The sequence below is a fragment of the Carcharodon carcharias genome, chromosome 11 (genome assembly GCF_017639515.1).
Source record: "Carcharodon carcharias isolate sCarCar2 chromosome 11, sCarCar2.pri, whole genome shotgun sequence".
Classification (NCBI taxonomy): Eukaryota; Metazoa; Chordata; class Chondrichthyes; order Lamniformes; family Lamnidae; genus Carcharodon; species Carcharodon carcharias.
The window spans coordinates 25,943,244-25,966,126 of record NC_054477.1 but is presented as its reverse complement, the minus strand read 5'-3'; the positions used below and the strand labels follow the sequence as shown (position 1 = coordinate 25,966,126).

The 22,883-nt window shown below is 42.9% G+C and overlaps 1 protein-coding gene across 2 annotated transcripts in view; it reads left to right on the top strand.

Annotated features, from left to right (window-relative positions):
• The first annotated feature begins 8,193 nt into the window (after nt 1-8,193).
• Nucleotides 8,194-22,883, top strand: part of LOC121284106 (gamma-aminobutyric acid receptor subunit gamma-3) — a 661,993-nt gene continuing 647,303 nt past the window's right edge. For both annotated transcript variants that reach the window (XM_041199197.1, XM_041199198.1), the window contains exons 1-3: nt 8,194-8,246; nt 9,977-10,125; nt 21,187-21,254. In XM_041199197.1, the coding sequence (XP_041055131.1) occupies nt 8,194-8,246; nt 9,977-10,125; nt 21,187-21,254 (270 nt within the window). The remainder of the gene's footprint in view (nt 8,247-9,976; nt 10,126-21,186; nt 21,255-22,883) is intronic.

Here is a 22,883-nt window from a genome sequence, read left to right as displayed (position 1 = left end):
ACTTTTGGGTTTGCATGTTATTTACCCAGAGCAGGAGGCCTGTGCAGCATCCAGCAATGAGGTCAGGGTTCCCCCATCACTTGATAGTCTTGCATGAAATGTGATCCATTGCTGACAGTTTTTTTTTACCTGCTTTTGGTCTCACTTCAGTTAAGAATTGAGCAGCTTTCTGTGTATCATCATTGTTGTCCTCTGGTAATAGTTGCCTCAGCCATTCAGCAGACCTAAATGAAGACAACTCATTTGCAGAGACAAGACAGAAATTGTTCCATTCATTCTTTTGGACTACACATGCATTGAAAATGCAGATGGATGCTGCAGAAACCAGGGTGACAGAATAACATAATGTAGTTCAAGTGTAGCAGAGGAATGTAGAAATGGGACTCTATCCATGTTCTTTCAAGACATTGACATCTGTATTAAGGTACAAATAAGATAACCATATGGACAGTGTTTGAACATTACATCTGCTATATGAGATAATTGTTTTAAAAAAAACTCTTTCACACTTACCAGACAGTCCTGATTCTGAAGAGGGTTGTCTTCTTTGGTAAGTAATTGGAGATATATGCCCCAAGGTGCACTATCTCCTTTTCAGGGGTCATTTTTCATACATTTAACTTTTATTTTGATACCTTTTTGGGTCATTGACCTGTCTAAAGTAATCCTTTGCACTTCTTAGCATTGTGGAAGCTTGACTTCTGATGAAAGTTCGTTGACCTGAAATGTTATCTCTTTCTCTCTACACCGATACTGCCAGAGCTGCTGAGTATTTCTAGCATTTTCTGTTTTTATTATTGTAGAAACTTTGTTGGCTTTGTATACCACTGTGGGGAAGGCTGTTGGTGCTTTTTCTCTGTTGGGCAAAGAGGTGTTGTAACAAAAATAATGCCGTTTGATGAGCGACCAATGAATCTGTTTATGTGGTGTTGATTAATGTAACAGTGTTAGCCAGAACATCAGGAGACAATGGATTAGGACCCCAAAAATGAGTTTGCACAGCATCCTTACAGATTATTTTAATCACTCAATTTATTTATTTGTTGAAATCTTTGTTGGCATGTTTTCCAACATGTCAGTGCTAACTGCACTTCAAATTTACTCCACTGCCTTTGAAGTATCTTATGATATCCTGAAGATGTGATGAAGTCTTATATAAATGCTGGTTACTTCTCCTTATGGGATCTTACTGTGTGCAAAGTGATTACTGTCCTTGGAGAAGAGAAGATTAAAAAGAGATTAAAAGAATAGAGAAGTTCAAAATCATGGGAGGTCTGGACAGAGTAAATAGAGAGAAACTGTTCCCATTAGTGGAAGGGTCTAGAACCACAAGAGACCGATTTAATTTGACTAGCAAAATAACCAGTAGCAACATAGAGAAAACCTTTTTTCACCCAGCAAGTGGTTAGGATCTGGAATGCATTTCCTGAAAGTGTAGTGGAGGCAAATTCAATTGTGGCTTTCAAAGGGGAATTGGATAAGCATCTGAAAGGGGGAAAAAATGCAGGACTACAGAGTGAGGGCAGGGGAGTGCGACTAACTGAGATGTCCTTGCAGAGAGTCAGCATGGACATGACAGAATGAATGGCCTCCTTCTGTGCTGTGAGCATTCTATAATTTTATTATTTTATCAATAACATAAGGTAAAGTTTAGGTAAATGCCTAATAGGAATGAAAATAATAGTTTCAGAAGAGCAATGTGGAGGTGTTAGCAGGCAGTCATGTCTCAAGGAATATTAATTTCAGAATGAGACAGCAATCAACTAACAGGAAGATTGTCATTTACACTAAGCCTTTCGTCATGGGGTCATTTCTTCTAATTGGTTATCAAAACCTCTTTTCTCCCTGTCAATCTCACACAGGGCATTACCCAGAATTTCAATTCCTAATAATCATTCTCAATAGCATTATGAAGAAAAAAATAATACTTTATTTGGCAAGTTACACGCACTGCTTCACACATGCCAAAAGCCATTGATGCTCTTTGAAGGCATTAAAACTGAGTTATGGGTCTTTCAGGTTCATGAATGAAATGCTATAAGTTACAATCACCAATGAATTACACAGAGAATAACAATGACTGAGATTTTGCTGTGAGGCTGTAACACAATCAAGAGTTCCAGACAACACCATAAATTTCGAGAGCAATGTTTGATCATTTGACATCCATGGTCTGTGAATGTGTGACAGCCTTAAACAAACTCCCAAATAGGTTTACTATATTGTGCACACATGAACTTGTAGAATTGCAAGCACAAATGGAAACGATTTGGTCCAGAACACCTGTATTGGTTCGCTGAAAAAGCTGCGCACTTAACCCCTTTTTCACTTCTGTTCTTCCATATCCATTCATAAGAGTTTTTATAAGGTATTTCTCTTGGATCTGTGGTAGTATTCTTGCTCCTACCTTAGAAGTGGCAGGTTCATATCCCACTCCAAAGAGTTCAGCATAATGTCTAGAGTGACTTCTGAACGCAGCACAGATGGAGTGCTGCACTGTAGGTGGTGCTATTTTTCAGAAGCAATGTTAAACTGTGGCCCCATCAAGCCCCTCAGGTTAATGTAAAAGACCCCATAGCACTCTTTAAAGAGAAGAGTTATCTTCCCTGGTGTCCTGACCAATAGTTATCCCTCAGCCAACATCACTAAAAAAGATCAATCAGTCATGATTTCACTGCTGTTGATCACATCTTACTGTGTGTAATGTTAACTGTTACATTTTCAGCATTACAACAATAGCTACAACTTAAAATTGGCTAAAAAGCACTTTGGGATGTCCTGGGGTCATGAAAGGTTTCAAATAAAGGCAGGTTCTTCTTTTAGAATAGATTATTTTATGAGCTACTTGAATCTTTTCTGATTAGTTTTATCAATGGAGCTGCTTGTCCTCTTGAGCACTGATTAAAAAATTGCCATCCTTATGTTTGCTGATTTCTCACATGCTAAAAGTCAAGGATGTTTCTAATTTTCTTTTGCCTTTGCAGCTTTGCAGCTTTGCAGCTTATAATAAATATTTGGCCATCCTTTGAGTAAGTGTATTCTTCCTGATATACCTTCTGTTTGATTTTCATTAAGTCAAATGAAAACAGATGAACTGGTCATTATCACATTGTTGTCAGTGGAACTTTGTTCACAAATTGGCTGCCATATTTCTTGCTTACGACAATGATGATTCACCTCAAAAGTACCTCATTAGGTGTTATAGTGCTTTGGGGGGGTGATCCTGTGATTGTAAAAGGTACTATATAAATGCAAGCTTTTCTTTTTAACTTTTGAAATTCAGGGCCTGATGTTACTTGCGAGCAGAAAATGCATACACAGGCACTTGTGGAAATGTCACATAAATCTATCTTTGAACCACTATAGCTAATGTGATTTTGCTGCTCGTTTCTATTTTTCTTGTAATATGAAACAGAAATGAGCAGGGGGAAATGTAATTTTTGCTTCTCGATCCAAGTGTTTTGAGGGGGGGAGGGGCGTGGAGGTGATGGTGGTGGTGGGGTTGGAGGTTGCTATTTTTTGCTGCTCAATATCTATGAAGTCAGTTCATTGGTGTAGTAGTAATGTTACTGGGCATGTAACCCAGAGGCCCAGGCCACAGCTCTAATCTGTTTCAAACCCACCATGGCTGCTGCCGTAATTTAAATTCAATTAGAAACATCTGGAATTAAAAGCCAGTCTCAGTAATAGTGACGTTGAAGCCATTGTTGATTGTTTCACTAATGTCCTGTAGGGAAGGAAATCTGCTGTCCTTACCTGGCCTGGCCTACATGTGACTCCAGACCTACAGCAATATGGTCGACTCTTAACTGCCCTCTGAAATGACTGTGCAAGCCACTCAGTTCAAGGGCAATTAGGGATGGGCAACAGATACTGGCCTTCACAGGGCCACCCACATCCCAGGATGGAATAAGTTAAAAAAATCATAAAGAACTATCCACCAGTAACCTCCAACCCTCCCCATCAGATCATGTTGTGACAATGCCAGAGTTTTCACTTCCGCTGACTGCTCTATTTGGGAATAAATTCCCTACTTCTACATAAAGGAGGGCCCCCTATTGTCAACCAGCTAATTTTTAAAAACTAGATTTTATATTGCTTCTGAGCTTGATACTATAGGTAAGCGCTAATTTATACAATTGCTGGCATTCATTTAAAACCAGTAATAGATTCTAGATACACATTTTGCAAGACCCACCCTCCACCCCAGTGACAGGAATCCGGTGCGTTTGCTAAATTGAATTAGCCCGGCGGATAATTAACACCTCTGCGCCCAGAAGAGAGTCTGTATAAAATAGGAGCCAATTAAAAAAAGTGTGCCCACCTTGCACCACACCTGGGCTCCAGAGAACTGGGATGTTGTCGACCGAGGAGGTCATAAACCCCCGCCATTGAGAGGAAGAGTGCGCGAACCCCGTTCTCAAGACAGGAAATTCGCCAGCGAGTTAATAGGGTGCTGAAGTTTTAACGTGCCTCCTGTCCCCAGTGATAGTTCAACGTGCCCATGCAGAAAGCGCGTTGTGAAAAGCCGGCGATTTATTGAAGTAACCTCGTCCCTTGGGATCTTGCCGAGGACTATTTGTAATATGAGGAGAAATTGGGGCATCTTTACCTGTCCAGCATTAGGTGTTAAAAACAGGGAGGGAATATATAGCGAGGCAGCGTGGGCATTTTAGAGGGCAATATGAAGGTTGTCAATTTGAACTTTTTTAAAAAAAATGCAAAAAAATTAGCTGCTCGCCACTTTGTATTTATAGATGGCATCGCTGTAGATTTCTGATCCCCGGCGACTGATTCGCTCTATTTGTTAACACCAAAACAAAAATAAAAATACCTGGAAAAACTCAGCAGGTCTGACAGCATCTGCGGAGAGGAACACAGTTAACGTTTCGAGTCCGTATGACTCTTCAACAGAACTCATCAGAATGATCCGGGAGACCGCACATTCTCAGAGCCGCCGAAGCAGCGAGCCAGGCGTCTCACCGTGGCCAGAAGGACCTGTTTCATCCCTCATAAGTGTTAGAACGACATGCCCAGCACCGATGGACACGGTAACGCTGGGGGAGGCTCAGCAGCCGGGCAGCAGAGTGTGTCGGTGCAAGGCTAATAAAAAGGGCATCCCCGGGACTGGACTGGATTAAGAATAAGGACTGTGGAATATATCCAACTCGCCCTTGCTTGAAAATAGTTTCCATTCTCCCCACCACCACCAAACCAAAAATAAATAAATAAAAAGGAAAGATTTCTGCTCAACATATCTTCAAGTTGGATTTTACAGTGTAGTTCCGTTTTGCGCCCAGTTTCACTCGGTATTTCTTTGAGCCCCCCCATCTGAACAATGGCTTAAAGGAGATACAAATGAGAGGGGGAAGTAAATTATTGTACAATGGGATGGATCAATATGAAACTGGAAGCACTGCACGTGAACATTCCAAAGCGGTTGGCGCATTTCCAGTGTGAGACGCCCCGGAAACTTGGCTTCTGCCTCTCTTGAATGTTCCTCAGACAGGCAGGGGGAGCTTCCCCGTGAGATCTTGCTCCGTCTCTCACTGGCGGTCGGCGAGCGCCGCTTCCCATCGAGTCCCCCACTCCACCCCCGTCGGAAATCTGCCTGCCAGCAGGAGCAGCCGCTTGCTCCCTCCCCGGGCAGCCCACTCGCTCGCCTCTCTGCACTCCGGCTGGCCGATGTGGAGCGGGGGCATGTCCTGCTTGCTGAGAAAAGGAGCATTTCTTGCAGCCGCCGCCAGAGAGAGACGCGCGGAGAGAGACGCTCCTTCGCTGGACGGAGGCATTTGCAGACATCCATTGCTTTTCAACCCCACAGCGTGGCTTGTCCAGCCACCCTGGTCGAGATATCACAGGCTCAGCTCCAGGGAGCTAAACTCAGCACACAAACCAACACAAAGTCTGTTGATTCATTAGCAGAGAGTAACCGCCGGCTGGGTTGGCTGAGATCCGTACCATGGTGGAAGTGTTTTATATATATTCCGAGTACACGCTGACAGTTTATATATGAAATCAGAGTACACGCAGATAGTTAGATAGAGCAATGAGTGTATATTCCTTTGGCATTTTTTACATATTCAGAGTGTACCCCTGCAGTTTCGGGAGACTGTGAAACAGGATATAATTCTCTGCTGGAGCTTTTTTATTATTAACACCTTACTGTATAGAATAAAAAGGCACCAACTATACACAGACATATGTAAACAATCCTGTCCTCATTCCCTGCATGCCCGGAAGTCTTGAGATTGAGCCACTCAATCTTTCAGTTGTAAAGTGAATGATTATTTTTTCCTCGCACCGGCTCTGTTCACACTGCAAAGTGACGTCTAGAATCGATCCCTCTCATATTCGGACCTCCTGCAATCTTTCGCGCTGATTTGAGGGTCAGTGTCCATGGGACCCCACCCCCGCCCCTAAAGTCATGAGGATGCCTTGGGATCACATTAGAATGAGCTGGGATTCTGCCGAGCCTGCCTTTGACAAGCACTTTCTGACGCCGATTACCAACGCGTTACAGACATTGCCAGGCCATTTCCCACACACATTGACAAAACATCTGGCCGATTTGCCACAGGGAGTCACTTACCTGGTGCAGCAACAAGCCTACCCTGGGACACAGAGGCGGAGTTGACATCCAAGGACAACGGCGGTCTGATCCCTTGTCCCAGTGAACAGCCTTGGCACCGGTGGAATTCGCTGCCCTCACCTGCCCGAGGCTGCAGAGAGAAGAGAGAGAGAGAGGACAGGGCTGTTTCCATTCGCGCTGTCAGTCAGACGCCTTTGGCCGGTTAGACATTGAAACAGGGGCTGTCCAGAGTCACCTAACCAAACAAAATATTTTTTAAAAAGTCATTCAGCACTGTCTTTCGTTCAAAGTCCCACACGCTTGAGGCTCCTTCCCCTCGAAGTGGGATTTCAATCTCATTGCTGTCAGCATTTGTTTTGGGATCCGAAGTTTGCAACACGGTCTTTAAAAAAAAGGGGGGTTTCCAAATCCTGGCAATAGGTCCTGTAGTTTTAATAGTTCCGTTGCTGAAATCTGTTGCCAGGATCCTGAAACAAACTCAAAATCCATTCTAGCAACGTCGGGAGAGTCGAGGTTAGAATGACTTTCTTGGCTCTCGGTTCAGTACCTGGTGGACATGCAACCGGTTCACAGACTGTTCTAACCGTTCACACTAAAGACGATATTAAAGATTCCATGGTGTTTTTTTTTACTCCATTTATACTTAGAATATATTCTGAGGGGAGTTGACTCACTGTTTGCCAACTTGCCTCAGGAAGAAGCAATTTTCACAAAGGTTAGATATTATTGTTAAGGAGAGAACCATGAAGCGCCAGTGAGAATGACACCAACGGAGTGAAGACATGAGCCTTTGGCTAAAGATAAATTACGTTGATTCGGAACGGTAATACATCCCATTACAACACATTTAAGGTAATTCGAAACATTGTCAGAGGGTGAGAATGGGGGACCTTTGTTAATATAACAACATAATCCATCTTCGGAGTCAATAGGTGATTAAACCCAAGGGCAAAACCGTCCTGGTATCGCCCTTACCAGCGGGCATACATGCACACAAGTCACACATGCACACAAGTCACACATGCACACGCATCGATGTCGTTAAATAGTCAAAGATAAGTCGATACCTCGTTCGCACTGATTTCAGGAAATTTCCTGATGTTAGGCTCCTCAAACTAATCGCCCGATCCTGCGGTGAAGCCTGACGTCAGTTAACCCAATGGGACTCCCCTCGGTTGGAATAATGGGTAAAGTGGGAATTCGAGCCAGCTGGAGATCGCTGCTCCGCCACTTTCTCTCCCAATGCAAAAAGCCCGAATGAAGTGGAGAACGTCAGAAGAGGGGCTCTGGACCTAGGAGGGGCCATTTCACTCTGTCAGCCACTTGGTGCTGGATGGAAAGGCTTGGAGCTGTCCAAACGCTAACACCTGTCAGAGGTGCATGTGTGTGATTTATGGCTGACTCTGAACGGATCGCTCTGTCTCATCTGTGCCGTGCTTCGTGATGGTTCCGAAGTGACAGATACTGGGAGGCTGCTGCTGGTTACAGGGGGGAGGCAAAGAAACCCTCTCCCTCTCTCTCTCTCTCCACCCCTGTCTCCCCAATCCACTTTCGGGCAATCCGAACGCTCGCTCTCTCCTTCGCGTCTCTCTCTCTCAGCGATGCCAACCAAACTGCTGGCAGCTTTCTTACTTCTTTCCGTCTTCCAAGCGTGGTAAGCAAGTATTATTATTTAAAATAAGCAGCCCTGTCTTTATGGCTGGGTTTTTTTTTTTGTTTTTGTTTGTTTGCCTGGTCGTTCTATGGAGACTCTTCCCTTTTATGCAAAAGTTCTCAAATGCAGCGACGGAAGAATGAAGCTAATGGGGAACGGTGGGTTTCAGGGATGCCTGGCTTCTCCCTCTACCCCCCCCCCCCCAATCCGCCTTCCACCCCCAGCATTATCTCTGATGTCGCAGTTGAATGTATGATGCCTTCGTGCAGGTGTTCCGACTGGGTACCTGAGCTTTATTGCGATTGTGGGGTTAGGGCAAGAAATTTGGATCTTGCACAGTCTCGAGTTTGCTGCCCATGCACCGAGAGAGACAAGGGGCTGGGCAGCGAGTCAAGAAGCAATGGGTAAAAAAAAACAGAACTTAACCTAAGGCTTCGGACTGATTGTTTAAATACTTAAAGGAGAAATGCGCTCACATTGTCAATGGGGTGATTTCCATTGCCTCATTCTGTATTTAAACTAAAGGGATCCAATAGGTTAGCGGCATAGATCAGATTTAGACATGCCGAGCAACTATGGAAAAGCCAAAGGCTGCGTTGAATCTCAAAATCTTCCATAAGAGATCACACAAAATTGTGTGCCTTGGCGAGTACCCTTAGGCAATCGGAGTAGGGTTAACTGAGCATGTAATAATCATCATCATTTGATAATGCATTGAGAAATGATGGAAATTAATCTTTCAGAGGCCATGCTGCGGGAACTGGAACCCATCCCTCTGCCAGCGTTCAGTCAGTAACCACAGTAAATAAACAGCACTGATTGTATTAGAATACTGTCAGATCTGCTATTGTCTTTTTATGAAGTGGAAGATTGAAACGCTAAAATCAGATTGGCATTGTTTGCGGTGGATTGCAGTTTTACGCTCAATTACCTGGGACAGATTGGAGCTACTTGGAAGTAGCGTTTTCTCCACATGCAGTTTGTGACTTCTCTATTATTCCATCAGGGTACCTAGCGGTACCTTCTTCATTTTGGGTACAGTAATAATCCACCGAAAGCTGGGTGATATGGGCAATATTTGCAGTTTAGGTTTAGGCAGTGACAGTTAGTCACAGACAACTCTTCAGTTGTAAGGATTCGGCTAATAAAGAATGCACAACGCCAGCAAGAAATCAAAACACTGATCATTGCATTGTGAGGACGCGTAACTATAATTGCAAATGTCTTCTCCCCTTCCTTTGGACAAAGGGAAGGCCAAGATTCAGAGCTTTCAAAACGTGGGTCTTAAGTATGTTGTTGAAGTTTGATCTTTGGGATATTAAATATTAATATAGAACCCTTCCCCAGCCCTGAAGGGATAAGATGAGAACTTGGAATAAGTTGCGCAACAGATGCACACTGTCAGTGCAGATGCTAGGGGAGATGTACCTGTATTGGTTCAGTGTCCCAGATATGTGACCCATTTCCTAGCTCGGGCACCTGTTGCTTTCTGTGGAGTGGTGTGTGAGCAAGTCACTGCAATGCTGGTTCACCGCCTTCCAAAACCCATCAGCCGTGGGAACAAACTTAAACTTACTTGAGGGACCTCAGTTAATTACGAAAGCTGGCAATTTTGCGTTCAATTGTTAAAACAAATTGTACAATCGAGCCAAAGTTTGAACTTGGTGCCGACCGCCCGTGTTAGAACAGCTAACAATCTGTAGACCAATAACACAGATAAAATCTTACAGTTCGAGAAAGATCGACGAGGATGAGTACGAAGATCTCACAGTCAATCAGAAGTGGGTGCTGGCCCCAAAACTGCAAGATAGAGATGCAACTAAGATTTTAAACCATTTGCTGAAGGAATATGACAAGAAACTTCGCCCTGACATTGGAAGTGAGTACTAGCAGGTATTTTGTAATCCATGTCCTACCTCTTACCCACTCAGGTGGAGTTATTTTGCTGTAAATACTTAGGTTTTGACTCTCTGTGGCTGCGGATGGTCAGTTGCTGTTTCATAAACACATGCTCCACGTTTTGTGCTTTGTTTGAAAGAGGAATTATCATGCGTACCTTGAAATTAAAGCAAGTCATAATATTCCACTACTTTCAGTCATGTGACATGAATGTATACATCAGAACAACATTGTAAAGTTATTGCAACTTCAACTGGCTAGAAAGAAAACAAATAAGAAAGATTTGCATTTATATAGTACCTTTCATCATCACAGGACGTCCCAAAGCCAATTACAGCCAATGAAGTGCTTTTGAAATATTGTCACTCTTATAATGCAGCAGCTAATTTGCACACAGCAAGCTCCCACAAACAGCAATGTGATAATGACCTGATAATTAGTTCTTGTGATGTTGGTTGAGGGTAAATTGGCCAGGACACAGGGGAGAACTCCCCTACTCTTCTTCAAATAGTGACACGGAATCTTTGACCTCTGCCTGAGGGACTAGACATGGCCTGGGTTTAAAATCCCATCTGAACGACAGCACCTCCATCAGCACTGCACCTCGAATATCGGACTGTATTTTTGTGCTCACATCCTGAGAGTGGGACTTGAGCCTACAACCTTTTAACTCAGAGGTGACACCAACTGAGCCACAGCTGACACCATGACTGATGGTGAAACTAAGAAGTTCAGGTATCAGTGGCAAATGTTAATCAGCAAATGTTGCTGTCATACTAAAAGGATGCAAAATGGCTCATTGGATATTTGAGATCATAACCAATACAAAGCCACTTCTTGTTTTTCTCTCTCTTCCTCTCTCTGAAATCTGCACGCAACAACAAGTCCAATATAATGGCCACTAAATTCTGAGTTGTGTTTTAATTTCACCTCTGTGACACAATGCTATGAAAGGTTTGCATCACACATGGAATCACATAGCTTGTATAGTTTGGTAATAGAGTGATCGAGGAAGTAGTCTTCAGTGAACTTTGCTAATCAAATACTAGAACTGTCAACTTTGGCTCTTTTACTGAACATAAATTCCATTATTTAGCGCATTTCAATATCACGCATCTGTCAACAAAGATTTTGCTAGATTTATTAAAAATATGTACAACCTAATTGTAATGTAGACAGGATGAGAAAAACTAATCATTGGAAGGGTGCATCATTTACTTCCAATACATAAACAAGTGCAATATTCTGTAATTCTACAATTATGTGCACTGAACTAAACTAGCTCAACGGCAGGATATTGGGTATGGCATTTTAATATATATGATTTATGAGTCATGTAGATTATTTCAAATGACAGCACTTTAACCATAAAAAACTCATGTGAAATCTTAGTGGTGTCTCCAAGTAAGGCAGAGACACCGTGAGGGAAGAGGATACATTTCTTACTTGTAATCACAAATCTTACTTAATGTCAGTGCAAAGAAGTGGAATGAACATCTATTTTGTTTCAAGATGTTTGAATATGTCAACAAAATGGCTCTAAACCACACAGGATAAACAAAAGCTCCTGTTGGAGAGTCTGTACTTGAACTGAAAGAATATAAAGCTAATTTTTTTTTGTCAAAATATATATTGTGCACTTTGCTATTTTTTTGGTGAGCTTAGTGATTCATTCACACTTCGCTTCAATCTTCTGTTAGCCCCTGTAAGTAGTTTCATACCTGAAACAATGATCTGAAAGGTTTTGCAACCTGTCAAACCCATTTCAGTAAAACACTTAATGTTCCTTTATCGCTGCATTCTCAGCTGACATATTTTCCACATTTTACTATGGAAAATAACAAGGCATCAATATAAATGGTAGAGAAAAAAATAGACTGAATAAGGGACATAATAGGAACACCTCTGCCAGGCTTGTTTTGTGGGCTGTAGACATTTTCTATATTTCCATATTCAGTATATGAAAAGATTATGGAAAAATGCCTCAAATGAAAAATGTACCTTGTGGGCATATTAATACGTAGTCAATCAAGGTGTTTGGATTATGTAATGCCAATTTAAAAACAAAATCTAAATGACATCAGGCCAACAGAAAAAGACATCTGATGCACAGTATTAACAAGACAAGGATCATGCAGTCTTTAGCCTAAGTTGTTTGCATACTGTTAACACAGGAGAGAGGGGGATGGATGAAGTAATGAAAAGAGGCAACTGATTTCACTTGCATAGGGCAAACATGATCTACAAGGCACAAACCCTCCACTCACCTGGATAAGTACAGCTCCAACGACATGCAAGAAGCTCAACACCATCTAGAAAAAAAGCAGCCTACTTAATTGGCACTCCATCCACCACCTTAAACATTCACTCCCTCTACTACCACGTGCTGTAGCAGCAATGTGTACCATCTATATGTATTGCAGCATGTCATCAAGCCTCTTCCAAGCCCACGACCTCTATTACCTGGAAGGGCAAGGGCTGCAGAAGCATGGGAACACCATACCTAAAAGTTCCCCTCCAAGCCATACAGTATGCTGACTTGGAGCTATATCCCATTCCTTCATTGTCACTGGGTCAAAAACTGTCTTCCTAACAGCACAGTGGGTGTACCTACACCACACGGACTGCAGCAGTTCAAGAAGGCTTCTCGCCACCACCTCAAGGGCAATTAGGATGGGCAACAAGTGCTGGTTTTGTCAGCAATGCTCACATCTCATGAGCAAATAAAAATAAATAAATAACCAAGGAGTACTGTAGTTAATTGTAGCAACCCTATTTCCAGCCCAGCTAAAGTTAGATAATTTGGTGTGCAGCTGGCATATTGTTATGTGTTTAGCTACTGACTTGAAAACCTTGCTGAGTCATCGAGATAGCCATTTGGTCACCTTGAAGATTGTCCTACCAAAAGAATGACAAAGCAGGTTTAAATTGGTTACTTTCTTAATGTATTTGCAGTCTGATCGCAAATAACATCAAGTCACTTTTTATTCCAAATGCTTTTTCATCAGTTTATTCCAGCCTGCAATGAAGTTAATGGAGCTCTCCCAGTCTAACTGCTCAATTAAACTGATGAAAGTTTTGTTTTCATCAAATTTCACTATGATGTAGATCTTATTACTCTATCAGTTGATATTTAAAGATACCAAATTTCAGATGGCTGCTCACTTTGTATGATTTTATGGATGTAATTTAAGAAGGAAGTCAAATTGGATTCTTTTGTTGCATAGCAACATTTAACTGAACTAATTCAGTCCATTAGAATGGGTGATTGTGAAGACTTAGTGCACTACATTTGATCGCTCTGAAAATGGGTGCAGGCATCTATATGCACAATTAATTCATGCTCATTGACTGAAATGTTGGCAGCATGCCAACCTCTTGCTCATTTCAATGATTTCAGCATCCAGCCAGTGCTAACTGCTGTTGATGATTGGCTGGACACATCAAGGGGGGCCAATATCATGAGTGGCTAACACGACTTAAAACTATCTTACAATGCTTATCTAGCCTGCATCTCTTAAAGAGAGGGATGCATTGTGGCTAGAGCAGTGTTTTAGTTGTGTAGGAAGTGAATCTTACCTGCCTGGGAAACATTGGAATGGGTGTAGGTCATTTAGCCCCTTGAACATGTTCCCTAAACATTGAATGGTACAACATGAGAGATAGAGTGTTGACTCCATGGCTTTCAGATATTGCACTTGAGGCCTTGCTGAAGGAGGAAAGGAGGAACGTGCCATAATCATAATTGACCAGGAAGCTTTCCAGACACATGTCAAAAAGCAGTGGGAGCAGATGTCTGTGGAGATCAGTGACAGAAGTCAGGCCCTGAGACCTAGATGCAATGCTACAAGAAGCTCATTGATCTCACAGGAGTTCTCAAGGTTAGGGAATGCATCTTCTAATGCCATATCCTACCTGCTTCACTGGTAACATCAGACATTCCTTAATTCACCGCACCCCCTTCACGCACTACCAACATTCTCTATCAACCTGGACTTATACCTGATGCTCGCATACACCATCTCACCTTCATACACTTAGCACTGCTACATGCCTCACCCTCATACCCATATCTCACAAGTTGCAAACACATTGTCAGTGACGTATAACAGCCATATCACACAAACAGATTTCAAGACTCTCACTGACACATCTCCCTCTCTTTTGCAGACAAAGTGGCACACACGCAGAGGCAGCAGGAGTTAACTGGAGGGGTAGGTGTACCTACATGTACTGCCCCCATTGAGGACACAGTGTTGGGCATTATTGGGATGCCATTGCTTAGTCCATGGCTAGCAGTGGGGTTGAAACCATGAAAGATGATGGTTTTCTCATTCTCACTATCATTTCCCCCTCATTCCACACTCTCCTGATTTGCAAACTGTGCATGGTGTAAGCAGGCATCCCTTACTTAATCCCTCTTCCCTTTCCAACACCCCAACCTTACCCTTATGCCTTTCCTCTTTTAGATACCCAAGTAGTGCAAAATGCCCATGTAGTGGAGGAGCAATAAGGCATTAATCACAAAGAGCATTATCAGTTTATTTCACACTTGCAGCCACCAGCTCAGAAACTGACATGATGAATAATTTAGAGGATAGTAGAGAGGTGGAATCTGCACATGGTGAGACACCAGGCACAATTGGCCTGGGGCAAGGGCAGGAGAGAAGGTAATATATGTGTTGTTTTGCCACATGAGGGGCGATGTCGCACATGAGCTCTGCTGTGTGGACTCAGCTGAGAACTTCATGGGGCAGCGTACAGAATAGCCAGAGTGGAATGCCTGGTGCATTGCAAAGTCTGTCAGAAAGCCTGTAGTAAATGTCAAGGAGTGTGAAGGAGTCCAGTACCAGCTTTGCACAGGGCTTTGTGCAGAACTTGGAGCCCATCCTCTCCAGCATGGAATTGGTGGCCAACTTCATCGCACATTAATGGACCCAACCAATGATGCAGAGTCTGATGACTGAAATTGCAGCTTCCATTGCAGCACAGGCCACCGAAGCTACTGCAACGGTAGCTCTGACTTCTGCTATCATAACTGTGGATTACAGTGTGCAAAGAAACTTGCAGCATATCACAGCAGACCAGCAATCTGTCCTCCTGAAAATTCTGAGGATTGATGAGGTATTACCGCAATGGGGTGACAGTGGCTTCATGGGGTATGAACCTGCTGTCATCTCTCAGGAAGACAGCCATTTGTTTCCCCATCCCTGCTATTCTTCCAGTGGCATTGCTGATGCTGGTCAGCCAGCCAGTCCAGACTGCCCTAGTCCCCTGCCATACTGAAATGTTGCACTTTGTAACTGGATCTTCTAGGCGCAGAGCTGCTCAAGGTCATCCTCCAAGGCAATCTGCAGCCCCTCACCTAACCCTAACCCATGCTGTAGCCACTGCATTGAAGCACCAGAAAAGGAATAGGCACATGGAAGGCAGGCACTAAAGAAATGCACAAGGGTTATTAGATAAATTTTGTACACAATGTGACACAATTTCATTTGTACAAATTTGGTTTGGAATGTTTATTTTGTAGTTGCTTTTATTTTTATACTGTGGGCAAGCTGTGATTGTCAGTGACAGGAGGGTAGAGCGTGGGATTATTAGTGAATGGGAATTGGCAATATGGTTGCTGGCATTGATCTTGGATGAGTTCACAGCCAGCCGGCCAGAAGGGGGCTTTGTAGGTTGCCTCCTCTCCTTTTCTCTTCCTCCTCCTCATTCGCCTTTTCCTGCTCATACTCCAAACTTCTCACAGTATAGCTGGTGACAGGGGCTATCCCCCATGGTGGCATGCTGTGGACCATCCTGAATCTTCATACCTGCTCTGTCGATTACTGCAGCTCTCCAGCATATGATCACTCATCAGCTGGACATTGTGGGGGTGGAATCTGTTTTGGGTCCAATATAGAACAGAGTTGGCTTGTGCTGCCCATAAAGCAATATGCATATCTCAATGGCACCCTGCACTATGGGGAAGCCTGCAACCCCAGCGAAACCATATGATTGCTTTGCCTACGTGCCTATTACATGAAGAATATGAAGTGAGCTCTCATTGAGTAGAAAGTCTCAGTAACCTCCTTTACACAACAGTGGATGACAAACTGCGAGACATTGCAAATAACTTCAGCTCGATCCTGGAAGGAGCCAGATGAATTAAGAATTCATTGCCATGATCAGCAATGCTATCCTTGCCCTGTTCAGCTGCGGCTGCATCAGGTGTCAGATGTCAGTAAATGTGTCCGTGCTGAAGTGCAGATAGCTCACACTTTTATTCTTTGCTAAAGTTCAGGTAGGAAAATTGTCCCTAGAACACCCTGGGCAGAGATGGCCCCCTGCTGAGAGCATTCTCCCTGTCCACTTCAAGCAGATTCTCCTGTTCTGTGTGATCTCTGTTCATTCTCCCAGTCATGCTTTACTCCAAGGGAAATGCCTTCTACTGCACTCATGTTGGGGAGCAACTGGTTTGTGCAAAAGCTTTGGAGTTAGCAACACCTCCTTCAGTACCTGTTATATCACTCCCTGTACACTTTTGCAACTTTAAGAAACTATAGAAACCACCAAACACTTGTAGAATCATAGCAATAGCAACAAGAAATCAACCAGAAACTAACCTGTAAATATTGGTGTTCCCTTCGAGAAGAACACTGGTTGGGGCAGTAGCAGTAGGGTTCTTCCTGTTGGTTAATCCATCTTCATTTGTGAGAATGCGTCAGATAGCTTATTGAGTGTCAAAGTGGCATCATGGGCATAAATCAGCAAAGCCTGCTGATTCACACCATGATCTGCCTTTTCTGTATACTCCTGGACCCTGTTCACTTCGTGTGTGCTAATGCCTTCACCAAAATGGACCAAGTGCTATTTGTTCTAAAGACGTGCATGCACACTGCAGAAGCCACTTTGGAGTTCTGTGGGCTGTCATAACACCCCCAAAATGGGTGCAAACAATCTTAATTTCTCACCCACAATTATTCAACTGAAAAATCTCTGTTAAGACAATTAATCTAACCGGCAGTTCTGATGTCCTGGAGACTTGGCTAGTTTGGTATCACAGGCCAGTGTTTTTAGGATGGTGGGGTATTCCTTCCTGCCATCTGAAAAGCCAGTGGAGAAACATCCCCACCGATACTGCCGACCCTGCAGCCGTTTCACGCTCCAACAAGTATTAATTGGCTGGAGGCGAGATTACCACCCCTTCACTCAGGATGAAGTCTCGCTTCAGAGAGCTGCCAGCCAGATTGATTGGCCATCAGCTCTCTAGTCCCTGCAGCACCATGAGTTGCAGTGGACAGGATAGGGACTGCAGCAGTCCCCAGAGCCTAAGTCCTGGGAGTCCAGGACCAGGTAAGTCTGGGGGTCTTGGGCTGGGGAGGGCACGTGAGGCCCAGGGGAGCGGGCAGAGGGGATGGGGTCTTGGTAGAGATGGGTGAAGGACCCCCACCAGGGTCAGACCTTTAAGGTGGGGCAACTGATATTAAAAGGGGGCTGCTGTTAGAGATGTCCACGCCCCCTGCCACCCCCCACCCCCACCACCACCACCACTACCACCCGCCTTCCTGCCTGAGGCCTGAGGTTCATTTTTGGGCTTTTCCCTTGCCCCAGAACTCCTCCCGCCGGCCTGAAAATTGAGACAGAAAATCAAGTGTTCAATAGTTGACCACTTAAGGGCAGGCGGGCTGGCCTAGGCCTCACCCAACCCAGGGTAAAACTGCGGAGAGATCGGGGTAGGTAGGAATCTGACAGGAAGCCGCCTGAGAAATTTTATGCTCACCCTCCCTCCTCCCCCCAACTATAAACCTTCTGGCAGGAGAACGTAAAATTCTGCCCATGCAATTCATTGCTTGCTGAAGATAAAACATCAAAATCTAAACATTGATGCTTTCTGTTGGCCACCAGAATGGATTTAATGCAATTTTCAAGTAAAAAGTTAAATAATGTAACACCTCTATGTGACGACACTTTTAGTAATATTAGAGAAAGTTAACAAACACAACATCAAGTCCTCAATTGCTATAATTTTCTAGAAGTATTCCTCCTGTTAAAGCACTTGGCGTAAAATTCATGCAGCTCTGAATCATGATTTATTCCATTTAGTAAACTTGTTCTTATAACTTCTAATACATCTACTGTCAGTCATCATTGACAAGTGCAAAAGATGCAGAATTTAGCCCAATGCATCAGTTGTGCTTAAAATTCAGATGAGAGCGTAGCTCATCCAAGCACGGAATCCTAATCTATCAACCCATTTTGTATTCATTCCTATTGTACAAACTTCCTAACCCAAGCAAGCATAAAACGTTTTCCAATTATTTCGTTTGTAATGTCCTGTACGCTATATACAGCAAAGGCATTGCTCATTTTGGCAAGATGAAAGCCTATTTCTGATGTCTGATCAACACTGTGTAATATAAATGTTTTAAATTGGAGCTTTCAGTCGGTATCCCTTTGATTTAATTGTTGAATATGTTGTTATGTAGTCTCTGATAGACAGATCTGTAATCCTACTATTTTATATGAAATTTATAAAGATCCTGATCTAAGCTTTACACTTTCTGAAAAACTAGTTTAGACTTTGATAGGATTTAACAAGAATGTAAGCATTTTCAGTGCAACATCCTTCATATTTAACAGTGAGACATAAATCTTAATGGTGAAATCATTCATTTTCATTACATTGCATTCGTCATTTAACACTAAATCTTGATTTATCTGGTCACTTCTCCCAATAGGTTTCACCCTTGATAGTATCTTACATCTGAGGCCTTGACATTATATTTAATTTCTCAATTCCTAACATCCGGTTCCCTTGCTATTCCCTATTGCTTCACTGTTGGATGTTGCAAATAAGATTTAGAACCAAAAAGAGATGGGAAAAAGAAAACACGTTTATTTTTTTTCCAATTTTCTCCAATGCTGTCCTGACTTCAGTAACAAATGTTAAGATTTGTCCCATTAGCACTCGAGATCCTGAGTCAAGTGATCAAACTTCATGTGCCAGCAATGGGAAGAGTCAACATATAGTTGTGTAGGACAAAACAGCCTAGCTTTTTATTTTAATTTATTCTTGGCATATCAGTGTTGATAGCAAGGCTAGCGTTTATTTCCCACCCCTGCCCTTTAGGAGACAGCGGTGGGACTTCTTCTTGAGCTACTGCAGTCCATGATGGAACTCCCACAGTTCTGTTAGGTAGGAAGTTCCAGAGTCTTGATTCAATGACTGGGAAGGAATGCTGATACATTCCCAAGTCAGGATGGTGTGTGACTTGGAGGGGAACTTGCAGGTGATGGTTTTCCCATGTGCCTATTTCCTTTGTCCTTCTAAATGGTGGACGGTTTGGGAGGTGCTGTTTAAAGGCCGGCCCTGTCTTCACTGCATGTGTCTGCACTTTTCAAGCAACCGTCACTAGAAAGTATTAGGAGTGGAAACTCATTTACCCTTTGCTTCCTGGACTAGAAAGACTATGGTCAAACATGGCACCCCCACAGGCTGCTCCCGCTGAAATCTGACACAGCACAGCCTAACTGAACCTAAAACTTTCTTAGGTTTAATTCCAAGCCTGTCCTGCATCAGTTGATTTCAGGCAGAGAAACAATGAAGGTTTACTGTCTGAATTACATCAGTTTCTAGGGCTTGTGACAATGGGTGAATTGACAAAGCCGTGTGAAATAAAGTTAGAAAATGTTCTTTATAACAAACAAAAAAACAATACAAACCCTCATCTTAATACTATGATATAATAATATTCAGACAGAAGGAGATTCTCCAATAATAAGTGTTTGCTTTTATTAAGATATAAATTTAAATGAGCTTTATTGTCAGCAGTAGCTCAGTGGTAGCACTCACATTTGAGACAGAAGATTATGGGTTCAAGTCTCATGCCAGGCTCTTGCGTGCATAATCTTAGTTGACACAGGAGTACTGCACAGCCAAAGGTGCTGTTTTTTGGATGAGATGTTAAACTGATACCTCATCTGCCTTCTCAAATGAATGTAAACAATCTCATGGCACAAATCTAAAGAAGAGCAAAGTAGCTCTTCCTATTTTCCTGGCCAATATTTGTCACTCTATCAGCACCAATGTTTTAATATATCATTACCACATTATCTTTTCATTTTATCATTAATTGGTCATTATCTCATTGTTGTACAAGGGACTTTGCTATGCGCAAAATAACCACTGTGTTTCCTACATTACAATGATTAAACTTGCAAAATATTTCTTGGCTGTAAAACACTTTTGGAAGTCCAGCAGTGGCACAGTGGTAGCATTCTCACCTTTGTGTCAGAAGGTTATGAGTTCTCACTGCACCTTTCAAGCAAGCATCTCTAGAAAAGTATCAGGAGTGGAAACTCATTTACCCTTTCCTTCCTAGACTAGGAAAATGAAGGCCAAACATGGCACCCTGCAGCTGCTGCTCCCACTGAAACCTGGCACAGCACAAACTGTAAAGTTTTAGATTCAGCACAGCCTAACTGAATCTAAAGCTTCCTTCAAGCCTGTGCTGAATCAATTGATTTCAGCCAGAGTGATGATGAAGGCTTTCTGAATAGGTCTTTTTTTTTCCTTTACTCTTTCATGGGATGTAGATGTCACTGGTTAGGCCAGCATTTGTTGCTTATCCCTAATTACCCTTGCTAGGCCATTTCAGAGGGGAGTTATGAGTCAACCACATTGCTGTGGACCTGGAGTCATATGAAGGCTGGACCAGGTAATTCCACGTGACCATTACTGACATTAGCTTTATATCCCAGATTTATTAAATGGTTGCCATGATGGGATTTGAACCCATGCCCCCAAAACATTAACCTGGGCCACTGGATTACTGGTCTAACAACATTGCCACTACACCACTGTTTAAATATGCTACATAGCTATATAAATGCAAGTTCTTTCTTTTTCTCTAAGTTAAAATATCTTTATTATAGCTGATACAGATGTGGGTGTAAGTAGGTGTTAATAAGATAACATAAAATGTAGACATTAATCAGAGAGGCTGCCCTTTTGCTGTTTATTAACATATAGCTTTTGTTTCCCCTTATTTAACAGTGAAACCAACTATGATAGATGTTGATATTTATGTGAACAGCATTGGGCCTGTTTCATCAATTAACATGGTAAGTAAGTTTTACGCCAAAGGCAAAGTCATTCTAATTTAATTTGTTTTGGTGCGCTTTGAAACAATAGATTGCTGTATTTTAGTGGTCATGGATTTGCCTTTTAAAAATTAATGTAGAAAACATTTCATATGTATGTTGTTTCAAAATGGACTGCATTCAGTCATGACTGAAAGTGACAACAGGTTGAGAGGAATACCCCTGTCAACTGAATATTAAACTTTGCATTGGGATGCTTTTCAAAAATTGAAAGTACAAAAAAACGAGTTGATTTATTTTGCTGTTGATATATTGGCCATTTTGTTTTGCTTATGAGTACCAATGGGACCTAGGTGGGTAAATGGAACTAAGATACAGAGCATCCATTGAATAGTAGAACAGGCTTGAGGGGCTGAGCGGCCTTCTCATATTCCTAATTCTTCCAATAACCTCTCAGAAACCCATTTGAAAGGATATATGGACCCAATTAACATCAGTAAAGACATGAGAAAAGGAGGTCTTGTGGTGCATTAGTGGCATCCTTACCTTTGGGCCAGAGGTTTCAGGTTCAAGTCCCACTCTAGGACTTGACGGCCACAGAAAGTGTATTCACAATGTGGCCAAAGGTTGATTTTCAGCTTGTAAATCCTTCCAATATGCTTGATTCCAGGTGCTAGAGTGGAGAATTTCTCCAGAGGCAGCAGCAAACCACTGCAGTAATCATAGACTGTTCCAATGGAAGTCTATGGCTGCCAACACTCCCTTGGGCATGGCACCTGGAGGATGAAAGAAATGGGGCTGAATTTAATGACCAGTGTGGTGGTGTTCCTGGGCCTTTGAAGCAAAGATCCTGCCTCCAAGAGCTGCTGATCAATCAGAAGGTTGGCAGCAGCACCACTGGCAGAAGTGCAGTAGGCCTGAGACCAGGGGCAGTCTCACCAGGGCCAGTCATGTAGGCCCCTGCCAGTTGGGGCGTGTTGGTCGGTGTGGAGGGCAGGGAAGGTCTTCATTTGGGGTAGCCCTTGCTGCTTGTGGGGGCTTCCAGGGGGCATATGGTTCCCCCCACCCTCTGAACCCACAGGCCTGCAGTCATTCAAGGTCCTCAATTAGTCTAGGGGGTGGAAAGGCCAACCTTGACCTTCCTGTCCCTTGACGTAATTTGGGGGGGGGGGGGGTAGTTGGGAAGGTGATGGGCTCCCTGTGCTTACTTGCCTGATTAAATGACTCCCCATCCTGGAGGAGGTATTAAATTCCATACTTTGTGCTTCAGAGGTTTTTGGAAATGTGCTTATTAGGTTAGTTTCCCCTTGTTGATCTTGCTCAGTTTATTCCTCCTGATGATGTGATCAGTGTTACTGTTTAAACAAAAAGATTCTGAAAATTAACTGTGAGAAAGAGAAGAGCAAAGAGATACCTGAATTAGAAGAGGGAGAGGGGAATTATTCGTTGTGATGATTTAAAATATAGACCATTGAATCAGCTACTGCAATGGAGATGCATCATTTCAGGGCTTTTCCCCAAGCCACTCCACTGATTACAGTCAGATAGCAAACCAACTTTACTGTGTGCAAACTGGCTGCCATACTTCTTGCATTACTTCATTGGCTGCAAAATGCTTTGGGATGCGCTGGGGTGAAAGCGTGAAATGCA